The 15290-nt window shown below is 40.6% G+C and overlaps 3 protein-coding genes across 6 annotated transcripts in view; 1 reads left to right on the top strand and 2 right to left on the bottom strand.

Annotated features, from left to right (window-relative positions):
• Window positions 1–557: 557 nt before the first annotated feature.
• si:ch1073-184j22.2 (dual specificity protein phosphatase 14) lies at window positions 558–7028 on the bottom strand. Its single transcript, XM_034039777.3, has 3 exons — window positions 6929–7028; window positions 3951–5692; window positions 558–2440 (listed from the first exon to the last, which is right to left on the bottom strand). The coding sequence occupies exon 3, from the start codon at window positions 2433–2435 to the stop codon at window positions 1920–1922; it is 516 nt and encodes a 171-aa protein (XP_033895668.3). The 5' UTR covers window positions 2436–2440; window positions 3951–5692; window positions 6929–7028; the 3' UTR covers window positions 558–1919.
• Window positions 6845–8852, top strand: LOC117423690 (vesicle transport protein SFT2C-like). The gene has a single exon (XM_034039776.3). It carries the CDS (start codon window positions 6896–6898, stop codon window positions 7562–7564), a length of 669 nt encoding a protein of 222 aa, XP_033895667.3. The 5' UTR covers window positions 6845–6895; the 3' UTR covers window positions 7565–8852.
• Window positions 8853–12207: 3355 nt separating this feature from the next.
• The window catches only part of wdr33 (WD repeat domain 33), a 59649-nt gene continuing 56566 nt past the window's right edge, over window positions 12208–15290 (bottom strand). For all 4 annotated transcript variants that reach the window (XM_058990045.1, XM_058990046.1, XM_034039753.3 and 1 more), the window contains 2 exons: window positions 15040–15246; window positions 12208–13979 (listed from right to left, as the gene is read on the bottom strand). In XM_058990045.1, the coding sequence (XP_058846028.1) occupies window positions 13771–13979; window positions 15040–15246 (416 nt within the window). In that variant the 3' untranslated portion in view covers window positions 12208–13770. The remainder of the gene's footprint in view (window positions 13980–15039; window positions 15247–15290) is intronic.

Here is a 15290-nt window from a genome sequence, read left to right as displayed (position 1 = left end):
CAACGTCCACTTTGTTTGCAGCTCACAGACAAGCTTCCGACAGTGTCCAACGTTTAACGATTACAACAGTTTAACCATGCCATGTAATACCGCATGTATTTAAAATGGTATAAAACGCTTATTTGAACGAGAGCAAGGAGCGAATCACCTCTCTTGTCTTCATAGCTCTCCTGCAACTTGTGTTAAGATATACTGAAACATTTTTAGTCCAGTAGCCATGGTTGAAATGTTACAGGGCTGTACTATGGCAAATTAGTTGTGTTATACTACATAAATACACAACATACAGTGCTTAATAACAACTTGTTGTGGGATCCTTTGAATTTTAGAACTATTTAAAACCAAGTGGTGCTGCATCGATGAGTCCATAGTAGGGTTGGACGATAATGACATTTTCAGTTATCAATTACCGGCTGTAAATTATCACGATAATCATGATTATCGGCTGAAAAAATAACATATGTAAAATGTCTTGGAATTTACCAAATTTAAAGCTATATATACTTGAGCAATATGACAACTGCCTCTACGAGTTTAGAAGAAATAAAACTAGACAATTTTCAAAAAGACCAGCATCTTTAATAAAAGTTATGAAACAATGGCTGGTTATAAAAAAGCACAAATAATATAACCAAATGTTTGTTTGGTAGCTTTTCAACTTTTGAAATATAGGCTACTTATTAAAGAAAGGGTTTAAAAAAAACCAAACAAATTATAAATTGCGATTCAAAAATATCAACTTTTCCACACTGCCTACAGACGGGCTTATTACCTTGCGGATCACTTTCTGTCACTCCTAAAAACTGCCACACAGGACTGATGCTGATTCTTTTTGCTAAAATGTTTTTGGAAGGTTTGGTAGTTTCTGCAGTTGCCATCGCCATTAGCTCAAACGTTTGCCTTTACTCAGTGAATCTTACGTCACATGTTACAACTTCCCACTACGCAGCGCGCACAGATCATGTGTTGCGCCTCACGCAGACAGTTAAGTCCTGTCTTAATGCTTCAATGCAGAGTTACTGTTACACACAAGCATATCCTAGTGGGTAACGGACGATAAAATGATTATCGATAATTATTTTTCAACGCAATACAATTATCAATTAAAAACATTATCGATAATATCACGATAATCAATTATTGTTCCAGCCCTAGTCCATAGTGGTCAATTAGCACTTTCAAATAGACGCCCAGGTAAAGAGAAGATTGAGAAAATAATAAGTGACCGGGTTTAATATTGAGCATATACGGTATGTCATTTATAAAGGTACTATTATATTTTTGCACTTAATATATACACAGCCATCTAACAAGTATTGTAACAGGTGATTGGGGCATTGCCCATTTGACCCTGTTAGACCCACTGAGCACTGCCTTGCTAAACCTGAATAGATTATCTTCCCATCTTCAAATACATACAAAGTGGTACCAAAATAAACATCAGTCCTCATAACACTGTCAGTAGGGTGTGGACAGCCAGGACAAGACCGATTTGAAAGCTGTGGAAATGATTCTGGAAAGATACATGACTATTCATTAACCATTATGCCATGATAATGCATTTACCACTGTTTTTTAGATACAAATGAAAACAAACTGCTGATCTTGCAGAATTAACAAGAACTAAGGTGCACATAGGAACCTGTTGAGTTATTTTATTTGAAGCATTTTAACATCAGTGTTTTGTTTTATTTTCAGAACAAATCTGTCTCTAACTTAGCACAGTGGTTAATGCTTTGTGAATAGGGTGGAAAGCTCCAAAATGGCTTACAAATGGTCATCACTTTTGAGACTTTTCATTGTGAAACATGCACGATTGGTTACTTTAACCAAGTCAGTCCAATCTTCTGTCTTACAAATGAATCTGTCACGTACGGCACAGCCCAGCTACATCATTGCTTGTATGTCCTTCTTAAATCTCACCAGTTCAGGCAGTATCTCTGGCCATTCTCCTGTGTCTTGGCCTCTGGCAGGACCCCTAGAGGAGTGGACTCCATCTTAACGGTGTTCTTGCCGAATAGCCTCCTCTCGTAGTCCAGCAGCTGCCTCCAGAATCCAGCATTGGGCCGGATGTGGGGGCGCCGACCTTTGACCCAGGAGTGTGCCTCACGCAGGGTAACCCCCTGGTACCTCATGAGGTATGCCATGACGAGGGCGGGTGAGCGGCTCATCCCTGCCGCGCAGTGCACCAGTGTGCTGCCGCCACGATTGGTGTGAATGCGGTGCGCCACGTTCTCAAAGTGATCACTCAGCCTGGCGTGAGGGAGGTCCGAGACGGGCACCCTGAGCGACTGCACCCCACGGTACACTGGGGTAACGTGAGCCAGCGTGGCGTTGACTATCAGAGTGATCCCCTTGGAAGACAGCAGGCGCTCGTTTTGGGGAACATCGGCGCCGCTAATGAATAGAAAGGGGGTGATCTGTGAGAGAGACATGGTGCCTGGAGGAAGAGAGAGCAGTAATTTAACTGTCGACCATGGAATCCATCTACAGTAATCCGACCGTTATCTATGAAATAATCTTAAATTGTAGCAAAATAATTCCAGTAAATCTTACCCAATATATAATACCATCATTTTGTGTTAGAAAATAACATTTATCGAATGCTCCTTGCAGATACTTCAATGCTGTACTTCCGGAGAACCTTGTGATGTCGCATGAAGGAATTAAGTGAATAATAATTTAAACACAATAAATGGCATTTAGGATGTTTAGTTTTCTTCATTATTTTTTTATTTTAAATGCGCTCAGGAAGAATCATTGTAAAAAAAAAAAAAAATGAAATGAACCAAATGATTTTTCTAACAGGTCTTAAACTCCCAGAAGCAATGTTTGTCAGATGCATTTATTTCAAAATGAAGTGCAACGTGCAAGAGTCATAATGTGTGCCTCTTTCATATGGGAAAATGTGAGATCTGTGATGGCAATACATACCGGTATTACATTTACAGGAATTCTTTTTCCAATTGAAGAGGACTGATTGCATGGTCAGAATGTTTATTTAAGTAGTTTACCTTGCTTCTCTGCTTTACTACACACATCTGTACAATAAAAGGCTTCTTTCCTATAAATGGTTCTGCCAGATGACACAGTGCTGAAGTCCACAGTTTACCACATCTCAACAGGGAATTCTGAATTTCTAATCCTGGGATATTGTTTGGATTGATCTGGATTTTCTTTCAGAATATCTAGTAAATGTATCAGCTGACACAGAAGAAACAATCCTGTAGCACATGACAGTTTCAGATCTGAATGTGGGGCCATACTGGGTCAACCCGATTTTAATATCCTCACAGAAATGTCATTGTGTGTGCAAACCCAAAAGCACACCAAATTTAAAAAGAAACTGCAATGCATTTTAAAGCACACCACCTAAAACAAGTCAAATTTTCTATTTAGATATAATCTGTTTTTAATGATAACAAATGATACCTGCCTGGCAAAAAACTAAAAGAACTGAAGTGAATATGAGAAACACACAACGTGCACACCACACCAAACCTGAATTGATTCAAAAGGCAAATGGTTGATATGTGTTGCAGTATATTTGTTCATGCTTGTGTACTGTGATTGATTTGATAAAATGTTATAATCCCTACATGTCAATAAAATGTATTGAATTAAGAAAAGCAGAGACACTCTACAGTGTGATATTGTTGAAGCGTGTGTTGTTCTCTTTTGTGTTGTCAGTATAATGAATCTCCTCCTAGCAGCTGATGAGTTAATAACACTGACATCAGCATAAGACCCATACTTGCCTCTTAACTACAGAGCTTTCTCTTTAGTTGAATGGTATGACGTTCGTCTTTGAACTGTGTGGTTTGTGGTTTGCACCCAGCTCTCGCCTCTCCATTCAGTGGAATGGGCTGAGATGCCAGTTTGTTAGACAGTGTTTGTTAGTGCATGGTTGAGCCAGCCTGTGTGAGTGAGTGTAAGATTCAATAACTGACCTGGTATTGTTTGCTCTCCACTCAGACACGCCAGGTTCCCAGTCCTCTCCCCTTCTGTCTCCTGCACAATTTCAGCCCCTGCTTCCAGCTCACAAGTCAGGCAGCTAGCTGGTAGATTAGAAGAGAAGATTACAGGATCTCCTAAAAAGGATTTCAGAACAAGGCACCAATAAGACTGGAGGATAATTATAGACTGGGCTTGTCAATCTAGCACTGTACAGTATGTACACCATCTGTATGTGTATGTTTACATACCCTGGCCTAGATAACATCAAAAGCATGTCTCGTGGTGCCCATTTTACCCCACTGAGACCCTTTGCTTACTAAATGTCTTAGTTTTCCAGAATAGAAATATAAGCAAATTATTTTAACAAACAACTCTAAACATTTTTCCATAACAATTACCCCAAAATGGATTTTCTGCATTCATAGTCTTGGCAGAAACCCATTGTTTTGGGGTAAAAGGAAGAACAAGTATCCCATCCCATAGTTCATAAATGGATCCATTTCTGGGTAGCACTACACTTGTCAGACTGCCTGTCCTCCTTTACAAAATCTGCATAATTTTGAAAACAAACCATTATCACTTAGCTGGATATTTAATAAGCATGCTGTCTTGAGTTGATATTAAAACAGGCAGATAATGGACTGTCCCTCAGTACCACAAACAAGAACAGGTTTATTTATTTGTTTGGTAGGCCAGAGCACAGGTAGTTTGTAGAGTATACCACAAAGCACTTATTCAGTACCTAATAGTTCCATAAATTACATTTTCATCAAAGTCACACCATCTTTCACAAAGCTAAAAAACCCATCAAAGAAGTTCATTTTTTGAAACTATTTGGTTCTGTAACCCACAGACTCAGTATTGACAAAGGTATTTATGGCAGGGTAGTGTCAAGGCCCAAGATGTTACCGGCAGTAATTAGAGACTCAGACAGAAGGGACAGATTTAACCCCATCCCTGCCAACCTCCCATTCCCCCACACACTATTTACATCTGTAGGGCTTTCTGCCATAGTCTTCTCTAACACATTACCCTGGTATCTAATCAATGTTTTCAATATTGCTTTGCAATTAAATCCTTCTGATGTCATGGTATGATGATTGATCACTGAATGAACAACTGTGCATAGTTTTAGTTGAAGTCTAAGATTACAGGATGTGTATTTGTTAAGATGAGGAATGTGACAGTTGTTATTAGTGGGCAGAAATAAGGGGAGGGTCTTTGTAATGCTGGAAGTTTGGAGAAGGGTGTCATCCAAATTTCGAAGGGGAAACAAAGAAAAATAATGACATACTGTACAGAGAGTGAGAGATAAGAATTAAATTCAATAAATAAACTGTCAGATTGTGAATAATGTTTTCTCAGTGTACTGCTTTTAATAACATAAAACTCTTCTGTGTTTGTAGCAAAATCCAAACCATTTGTATTTATGACAAGAACAGAGATGATGTTAAAACTTCATGCTGATTTGAACTCGGCTCTCGCCAAGATAAGCACCAACTAAGACGTAGCTTTACAGTAAACTAATGTGATCCATCTGTGTCTCCATCCATTTGCGTTTTCTTCCATATGATGATGTAGATATCCTTCTGCCTGGTGTTGATGGCTGAAGTATAATGCTGGCTCCAGGGATCAGCTTATTTTGCCTCCCCAGCGCATCAGCACACACAACGGCTGCAATGCTGGCTCCAGGGATCAACCGCAGTGCCGTCTCCCCAGCGCATCAGTATGATACCTAAATAAATACAAATGTAGGTTCTTTTCAGAAACTTGAAATCATATAGAAACACTAAAGGCTTATTTGGAAACATGCAACAGGCAAAAATCTCTGCCTCTTATTATATTGACAAGGCTCTGAATTTGGAGCTGATAATGATTATGTTCAGGGGGCTGGGAGCTGGGGTGAGCTGACAGGCGGCTGGAAAGCTGCACCATACATTGAATAATAACATGTTTAGACTTGGGACTACAAGTAGTTGGTTCAACTCAGAAGATATCTTGGTATGCTGAAAATGTTTGCTGCCAAATCTAAGACATTTATAAAAATAAATATGGAGAAAAGTGAAGGAAATACTGTATCTGAATGGAACTTCACTCTCTGTTCATTCAACAACAGACTGTCAGACCTGCTGTACAATGGAGAAATCCCTGACCTGTTCCTATGAATTACTTGCATGGATATTTTTGTATTAAGTATTAAAATATTATACATGTAATTATATCATGCTTACATTTGACATAGCCATTCAAGTCTAAACCCTCAAATTATACCATAGATTCTAGATTAGACATGTTACTCCTTTCTAATATTTAAGAACTCCAACTGACTGACCCCAGAAGCTGCTACAAGGGAGAATACAGCTGTGAAGTGCTGTGATCTATTTTCAATCTTTCACAAGAAGGCAGTGAAGGTGAACATATTCAACAGGACGGGCCTTAGCTTTGAAAACAATGAGTATGGATCATGCTTTTTATACTTTCTGATTTGTTTTTCATCCCAGTTTACAAATGAAGCAATATCAGATCATCACAAGGCAAGGCAGCTGAAAAGTTTATTAATGTATAAACAGACGAATAAATCAATGAGTGAACGGGAAAAGTAATACTGATTTCTAGAAAAAAAAATAAAACATAGGCTACACAATCAATTCTACGTGGCTAACACAAGCTAATGGATTATTATTATCAACGGGGCAAGTTAAAGAAATATGAATTTAAAACTCAATTTCCTAATGCTTTAAGACTAACAATTTGTTTACCGCGATGTGAATTTATACCATGTGCCTATAGTATGTACAAATATAAGTGCATGTGACCAGCGTCAAGCAGAAACAAGATGCGTTTATAATTGTGATAATACGGTATTTGAACCGTCTTCTTGTTTATGTGCGTGTCCATGTGAGGAGGGGCTGATGGGAAGTTTCACTTGCAAAATAAGATGGCTGACATAAACAGGCAGTTGCAGGAGTACCTGGCTCAGTCGAAAAGCGGGGGGAAAGCTGGGTCACCATCGGGTTCGAGCACCATCGACATTGGAGATGCCGAGTCTCCGAGTTCAGGGAGTGGAACTTGGTTCGGCCGATGGTCGAGTCCGTTCTCTGGACCAGGATCCGGAGGCCAGGGATCAACCCCCGGTGTTTCCTGGTCGTGGTCTAGTGAGCCAGACTCATGTCTTCCCGGTATGAGCCGTTCGCAAAGACTGCTTGGATTTGGAATCTGCGTTGCGATGTCGGTTCTTTGTTTCGGGCTTTCAGCTCTCTACGCGCCGCTGCTGCTTCTGAAAGCCCGCAAGTTCGCTCTGCTCTGGTCGCTGGGTTCTGTGTTTGCCCTGGTTGGTGCTGCGATACTGCGGGGACCCAGTACGTTGTTAGCTACCCCATCCCCGGGTGCCGCTCTGTACCTCACCGCTCTAACGGGCACCCTGTACGCTGCTCTCAGCCTCCACAGCACTGTCCTCACCGCCCTCGGCGCTGCCCTACAGATAGCAGCGATCGTCGGATACATCATCGCCTTGATCCCGGGAGGAAGCACTGGGATCCGCTTCCTTAGTGGAATGGTAGCCTCGGCTGTCAAGCGCACGGCCTCCGGCAAGACATTACCCATCTGATCGGAGCAGAGATTCACGAAACATAAATCATGTTCTAATATTTGTCGAAACAAACTATTAAAGTTTAGTACAAAATTCAAAACGAAATTAACACACTTGTCTGCAACAGGTGTAAACGTTTTGAAAGACATGAAATTGGGAGCCAGCTGTAAAATACAGTATTACAAACCACGTACGGGTTGAACATGAAAAAAATACGTTACTGTAACTGCAGTTGAGTGAGCTGTTGCTCTGGAAACAATACATAAACAGTGGTGGGGTCACATGTCCAACGTGGTAACGGTGTTAGCAAGCATAGTATGTGTTTACTCACGCGTGATGCTTAATGCAATACTTGTGCCACATTTGGAACAGGTTTTGTATAAAATCACAGACCAAAGATGGGATGGAGCTGTATGGTGTACCCGATCTCGCACCTTTTCTAAGCAGCTGCCGCTCTGACATTCATTCCTGCATTAGGTACTCTACTGTACTGCATACAGCCCCCGATTTAAATACTGTAATGATTTATTAAACCCTGAGTTGTAACATACTACTATGACTAATATAACTCGAGAGACCAAAGCTAACTAAATGTTTGTCACTGTTTTGTTGAAGCTGCCATTGTATTTAGTTTTAATATTGTGTCAAGGAAGAACAGCTTCTTGCAGAATAAAGCTGTGGCGTTTTGTTTCTGGTCCTTGGACTGTTTTTTTGTTCTTCTTAATTTGCTTTCAACAGTTAGACCATGTTTACAATGTTTTAAATGTTATAATGATGCATAACTAGCAAGGAGACATAGGACCCTATGGAATCCGTGTTTTGTTATGATTTCCATTTTATTTTTTCTGATTTCCGTTTTTACCATTTAAAAAAATGCAATATATATTAGACAGCAGTGTGGAGTAATGGTTAGGGCTTTGGACTCTTGACTGGAAGGTTGTGGGTTCAATCCCAGGTGGGGGACACTGCAGTCTTTACCTAGATTGCTCCAGTAAAAAACCCACCTGTACAAATGGGTAATTGTATGTAAAAATAATGTGATATCTTGTAACAATTGTAAGTCGTCCTGGATAAGGGTGTCTGCTAAGACATAAATAAATAATAAATATAAATATATACAGTGCCTTGCAAAAGTATGCAGACCCCTGACCAATTCTCTCATATTACTGAATTGCAAATGGTACATTGAAATTTTGTTCTGTTTGATATTTTATTTTAAAACACTGAAACTCAAAATCAATTATTGTAAGGTGACATTGGTTTTATGTTGGGAAATATTTTTAAGAAAAATAAAAAACTGAAATATCTTGCTTGTATAAGTATTCAAACCCCACACAATATTTGGTAGAGCCACCTTTCGCTGCAATAACAGCTTTAAGTATTTTGGGGTAAGTATGTAACAGCTTTGCACACAGTGTCGGAGTGATTTTGGCCCATTCTTCTTGGCAGATTTGCTCCAGGTTGTTCAGGTTGGTTGGACGACGCTTGTGGACCGCAATTTTCAAATAGTGCCACAGATTCTCAATGGGATTGAGATCAGGACTTTGACTGGGCCACTGTAGGACATTCACCTTTTTGTTCTTGAGCCACTCCAATGTTGCTTTGGCCTTGTGCTTGGGATCATTGTAATGCTGAAAGGTGAATTTCCTCCCAAGCTTCAGTTTTTTAGCGGACTAAAGCAGGTTCTCTTGCAGTATTTCCCTGTATTTTGCTCCATCTATTCTTCCTTCAATTTTAACAAGATGCCCAGTCCCTGCTGATGAGAAGCATCCCCACAGCATGATGCTGCCACCACCATACTTCACTGTAGGGATGGTGTGTCTTGAGGCACGGGCAGTGTTAGGTTTGCGCCACACATAGTGCTTTGAGTTTTGGCCAAAAAGCTCTATCTTGGTCTCATCTGACCACAAAACCTTTTCCCACATAGCAGCTGGGTCACTCTTATGTTTTCTGGCAAACTCCAGACGTGCTTTCAGATGGTACTTTTTGAGTAACGGCTTCTTTCTTGCCACCCTCCCATACAGGCCAGTGTTATGCAGAGCTCTTGATATGGTTGACAGGTGCACCATTACTCCACTCCCAGCCACTGAACTCTGCAGCTCCTTCAAAGTGATTGTTGGCCTCTCTGTGGCTTCTTGTTTGAGCGCTGAGTTTTGAGGGATGACCTTTTCTTGGCAGTGTCTGGGTGGTATGATGCAGCTTCCACTTCCTGATTATTGATCCAACTGTGCTCACTGGGATATCCAAACACTTGGATATTATTACCCATCAAACCTGAGACAGCTGGAGCAGTTTGCTCCGGAAGAGTGGGCCAAACTACCTGTTAACAGGTGCAGAAGTCTCATTGAGAGCTACAGAAAACGTTTGATTGCAGTGATTGCCTCTAAAGGTTGTGCAACAAAATATTAGGTTAGCGGTCCCATCATTTTTGTCCATGCCATTTTCATTTGTTTTCTTATTTACAATATTATGTTGAATAAAAAATCAAAAGCAAAGTCTAATTTCTATTAAATACGGAATAAACAATGGTGGATGCCAATTACTTTTGTCAGTTTCAAGCTATTTCAGAGAAAATTGTGCATTCTTTGTTTTTTGTGGAGGGGTACCAACAAATTTGAGCACGTCTGTATATATATATATATATATAAAGTGCAGTGTGGGGCGCTCCAAAGCAAACAGATAGGCAGGGAGCCGAATGGTTATAAAATTTAAAAAAAGGGTTAATAACTTTTCATTTTGAAATTTAGCAATTCTATATTTATTGCTACGCCTGTGCCTTCTCTTGTGTGAACATTGGGATCTTATTGTTCAAGTGACTACTGTAAAATATCCCTGATATCCGCCAATCTACGGATCCTTAATTTAAATTATTTCTTTATTTCCATCATTGCAAAATACAAACGGTGTACGTTTAGGTGGCAATATGTTCTTTAAAAAAAAAAAAATATATATATATATATATATATATATATATAGTAGTCTGTGTGAGTAGTACTTTTGTGTTTTAATAGACGGTAAAAATAGTTATTTTCCATGACTGCATTTAAAGCACTCGAATGGTGAATTATTTTCACTGATTCAACCCTTCTCGTTGTTTATCCCTTACAGAATACCCTGCCTCATTTATAACCCAGCTACACAAACTGCCCCCCCTCTTTGAAACCAAAGTTACACCACTGCCTGTACTGACCATTAAAGTTTTATGTTTTCCATCTCAAGATTAATGCTCTACTGCCAAATGTGTTATTTTTTTGATTCCGTCTGTGTTCTCTTTAGGACGGATTCCATAGGGCGCTACGGTGCATATAGGCACGTTTAAGGTAGAATACATAGGGTGTGCAAAATTACATAATTCTCTCAGCCACATCTTTCATATTGTTTGAGTTTTTCATCACATCCTTGAAACTTGTTGGTTTGAGTTCAGCATGGCTCACAGCAATATGTTCTCTACTATTGACCAGTAAAACACGCTTCATTAGTTCACCCACTAAAGCTTTTTGCAGCATCAATGCGAGACATTTTCAATACCTTGAATAGTTAGTCTCAGACTTTTGTACTGTACCTACAGTATTTGTCAAGCTCTTCCACGGTCATACCTTAAGATAGACTTAGGACAGGGTTACTTAGTTATGCTGATACCAAGTCACTGGAATCATGTAAGACCCAATTTGACAAAGTTTTTAAATCAATCAGCTACTAGGAACCGGATGACCATAGATAGGCTGCATGGCCTCCTCTCGTTCTTAAAATTTCTTTTGGTTTCATAACAAGTGTGTGACAATGCCATATGGTAAGTTTGCATGCAAGCATAACCACTGATTCCAGAGCAAGATGCTGCTGATTGCAAAAGCATGTACTGTCTGCAGAAATCCCAAGACACAATGTTATGACGACTCCTTGCTTCACCTTTAGTGGCATTTTGGTCTGTGTGGGCTCTTTACTACAGATAAGGTAAGAGAGGCTCCTGGGGTTCAAAATGAGGCAGGGTGTCTGTGGAAGATCAGTGGCAGGGCTGAGCCATGAGCCTTTTTATAGAAGCATGTCATGTTACACTTCTGTGTTAGCCAAACTAAGGGCTTGGATTTGGCAGTATTTATAATACTGTAATTATCACTCACAATTTACAGGAAACGTTTGCTTCTGAGTGGACTCTGGTTCTTAATTGAAAAATCATGAAACCTGTTAAACTGTGTAACAAGTTTCAGAAGCTGCAATAAACAGTGACTAAGGGGCAGAGGTAAACAATGCTTTATGTGCGCAAGTTGGAACATGTGATTGACATCCCACCTTCAGACCAGCATTCACTCGCAGGCATCGTTTAGCATCTGATCAAAGGTAAATGGACAGTTATCACATTGAGTGGCAAAACCTCTACTTGTTGCACAATTAACAGGTTTCAAGGAAGAACCCACAAAACTGTCCTTTAAAACATGAGTTGTTAATTAAGGTATTTGGGACATTATTAAACACTGAAAAATTCAAGTTCTAGTTATGTTTAACTGTTTGACCTGAAAGAACAGAAAGAGCAAAAAAAAACAAAAATGATTCTTAAAAAGCCAATTCAAAAGATTTCATATGAAATGTAAAATATAATTCCAATGCAGAATCAGGCCCTCTCCCCAACACAGTGATATAGAAAAAAAGAGGCAAGGAGCCACGAGAAGGTTTGGTAAATTTTGCACAAATTCTATTGCAGTTTCATACAAAAAAATGAACAAAACAATGTGACAATCTTTTGACAAACTGTACATACACAAACAGAGAACCTGCCCGTCCACACACGGAGGGCATGTGGCAATGTTTCAGAGTCCAATATGATTAGCTTCTTTTAAAAAATCAACATAAGAAAAACAAGTTCTGGGGTGGTGGGGGGGGAACAGAAATGAAGCCCCACCGTCCTTCAGGCAGGGGGCGCTCTCCCGGAGATGAACTAACATACAGCATTACTATTAATCCAACTCAGTTTCTTTGGGGAGTAAAGAGTGGTACTGACTTGCCCTGCTTGCAACGTCCTTTACAAACAACTATAACAAAAGAGACAAGAGCAGTTTATGCTGCAGAGCTGTCAGAATTAGAAAATCATAGGTTTCATTATTTTCTTCTTTCAATTTTTTTTTTTTTTTTTTTTTTTTTTTTTTTTACATTTAATATTTTGCTCGTCTTCTGGCACTGGGGAAATGATCTGGGAAGAAAACAGGCCAGTCAAAAAAAGGCATACTTACTTTCGTAATGCCAAACAGTGTGTTAGCTAGTATAAGTAAAATTTGCTTTATAGATGCCTTAATACTGTTTGGTACAACTAAAAAAATCGCAGAAAATCCTGACTTGCTTTATTCAAACTTTAGGATAAATAAAGCATAAATAAAGTATATTAGGATTCTTGTCATTTTATCACCCACTTCTTCTGTCTCTTCAGATTGGCAAAACAGAAAGAAGTTCATTAATAAATGTGAATAGGGACTGGGTCTCAGAATTGGCTCAGAGCGGCTTTTGGCTCAGCTCGTCAGAGGCAGAGCTAGCACACACATCCTTATTTGAGTAATGTATTCACCACGGCTTATTTTGCAGTACAATAGAATTTTACTACAGATCTAAATATAAAAATATGATGCATCTGTGACTTTTGAGTACGTTATTGAACTCTAGTGTGCTTGGAATGCTCTGCAGCAACTGAAACCTGAATGTATTTTCACTGTGCGAGACTCTGGAAGAAAGACTGTAGTCAGGACTGGGGGAGGAGGTCTGCTGCAGGAACAAAAAAAAAGAAAAAAAAGACTGGAGGTGAAACTGAACAAGACAACGAGCAGGATAAAGATAGCCATGTGTGTACCTACTTTTATAATAACCTTTGCAAGATTAGAACAAATATAGAACTAAATAAAAGAGAGATGAATAGAGAAAAGGGTATTTGCCGCACACAGAACTATATATTATATGAGCAGAGTCCAAGAGATTCTATATGAATGAAAAAGTGACAGCTTGGTTCCAGTCGTGAAGGACCCCCACACAGAGTACACCCCTGCATACATGTGTGAGCTGCCCTGAGTGTGTGCACTATAGGGGAGAGGCTGCCACAGACCAGCCCCCCTCAGGTGTCCCAGCAGCCAGTACCATATTCCAGAAAAATGCTGGTTCCCCACCCAGCCCAGTCCCCAGTGGCATGGTTTCCAGTTCAAACTCGGGTGTCCTCTCAGTGGTGTTGAGGTGAAACAGTTCTCGTGGCCCTACCGGCCTCGCGCCCCTCTCGATGATCCACGTGACGGACCTCGTCGTGGTTGGCTGGAGCTGTTCATGTTCCCTCCTCCTCCTCTCCCCCAGCCAGGCCCGCCCCGGCCTCCTCCCCCGCGGGTGTAGCTGGCCTCCTCACGGTGGTGCTCCCCGTCCTGAGAACTCGACCGCTTCATGTTGCGCTGGGAAGAGCCGCCTCCTCGAACTGAAACACAGAAAAACTGCTTTAGAAGGGGCAGCTGTGCACACACACAGTACCAACACACACACACAGTACCGAAACTGACACACACACACAGTACCGAAACACACACACAGTACCGAAACACACACAGTACTGAAACCGACACACACACACAGTACCGAAACTGACACACACACACACACACACACACACAGTACTGAAACTGACACACACACAGTACCGAAACTGACACACACACACACAGTACCGAAACTGACACACACACAGTACCGAAACACACACAGTACCAACACACACACACACACAGCACTGAAACTGAGACTGAGCTCTTTCTAGCACCCTGTGGCTGCTATTCAGACTCAATATAGAAGATGGCGTAATAATTACCAGGCTTAATTTGAAAATCAGTCTTGCACATCAAATAAATACATTGGCCACCAAATTACATTTTACCTAGTGTCAATTGATTAACTCAATTTAGATGTCTTTTTTCAAAGGACTACTGTATATCTTTTATTAATTGTAATTTTGGAAAACGGAATGTGTGAGTGAGCATATATGTTCCAGAAACTCTTCATTTACAGTACATGGTGGACTGGGCAGGTTAACTGCACAGTAACTGAAAGGTTAAAAAAATATTTGTATAAAAGCAGCAGTTTATTGGATTATAGTCAAATGCAATCCGAAACACCTGCAGGAGGCTAGGTGTGTATGATAAAAGTTAGGTGAAGATTGGTGCAAAATCAGGACAGATTCCCTTCCCATCAACAGTGGCACTGTACAGCGCTGAATACTGCAGGTAAAAATAGCTGAATAGGTCAACTAGTTGCTAATTTAAAAATATTATAAAAACATGCATCTGATAAATGTCTGGGACTCTATTTGTGAACGCAACTGTTTTGTAACACTTTGCTATTTGTGTACTATATTTTAAAACTGCTTGGAATTAAAAACATTTTTTTATTAATGTTGTAAAATGTAACATTAACCGCAGCTGCGGTTGCCTGCAACTGCACTTGCTGGCTCCTTTAGCACAGTCCTGTATTGTTCCCTGGCTTACCTGCAGGCCTCTCCTCAGGAGCCCCTCCTGGGGAATCTCGTTCCCTGGGGTCCACTGTCCCGGGCCCGTCGTGCCAGGGTCTCTTGCGAGGAGGGAGGGAAGCCATGTCCATGCCCTGCAGAGAGGAGGAGCGCTCCCTGCTGGCCGGGGAGGCGCTGTCCCGGGCAGAGTGCTCTGGGCGCAGGCCATCCCGGAAGTGCTCATTGCCTACAAAGAGGATCAGAACACTCAGTATCACATCCGGGGCGAGA

Source organism: Acipenser ruthenus, chromosome 17 (assembly GCF_902713425.1).
Source record: "Acipenser ruthenus chromosome 17, fAciRut3.2 maternal haplotype, whole genome shotgun sequence".
Lineage (NCBI taxonomy): Eukaryota > Metazoa > Chordata > Actinopteri > Acipenseriformes > Acipenseridae > Acipenser > Acipenser ruthenus.
Note: the sequence above shows the minus strand (reverse complement) of the source record. Positions and strands in the feature narration are given on the sequence as shown.

Bases quoted from the DNA above. Each gene is read 5' to 3' on its own strand.
- LOC117423690 (XM_034039776.3), top strand. From the start codon at position 6,896: ATGGCTGACATAAACAGGCAGTTGCAGGAGTACCTGGCTCAGTCGAAA.
- si:ch1073-184j22.2 (XM_034039777.3), bottom strand. From the start codon at position 2,435: ATGTCTCTCTCACAGATCACCCCCTTTCTATTCATTAGCGGCGCCGAT.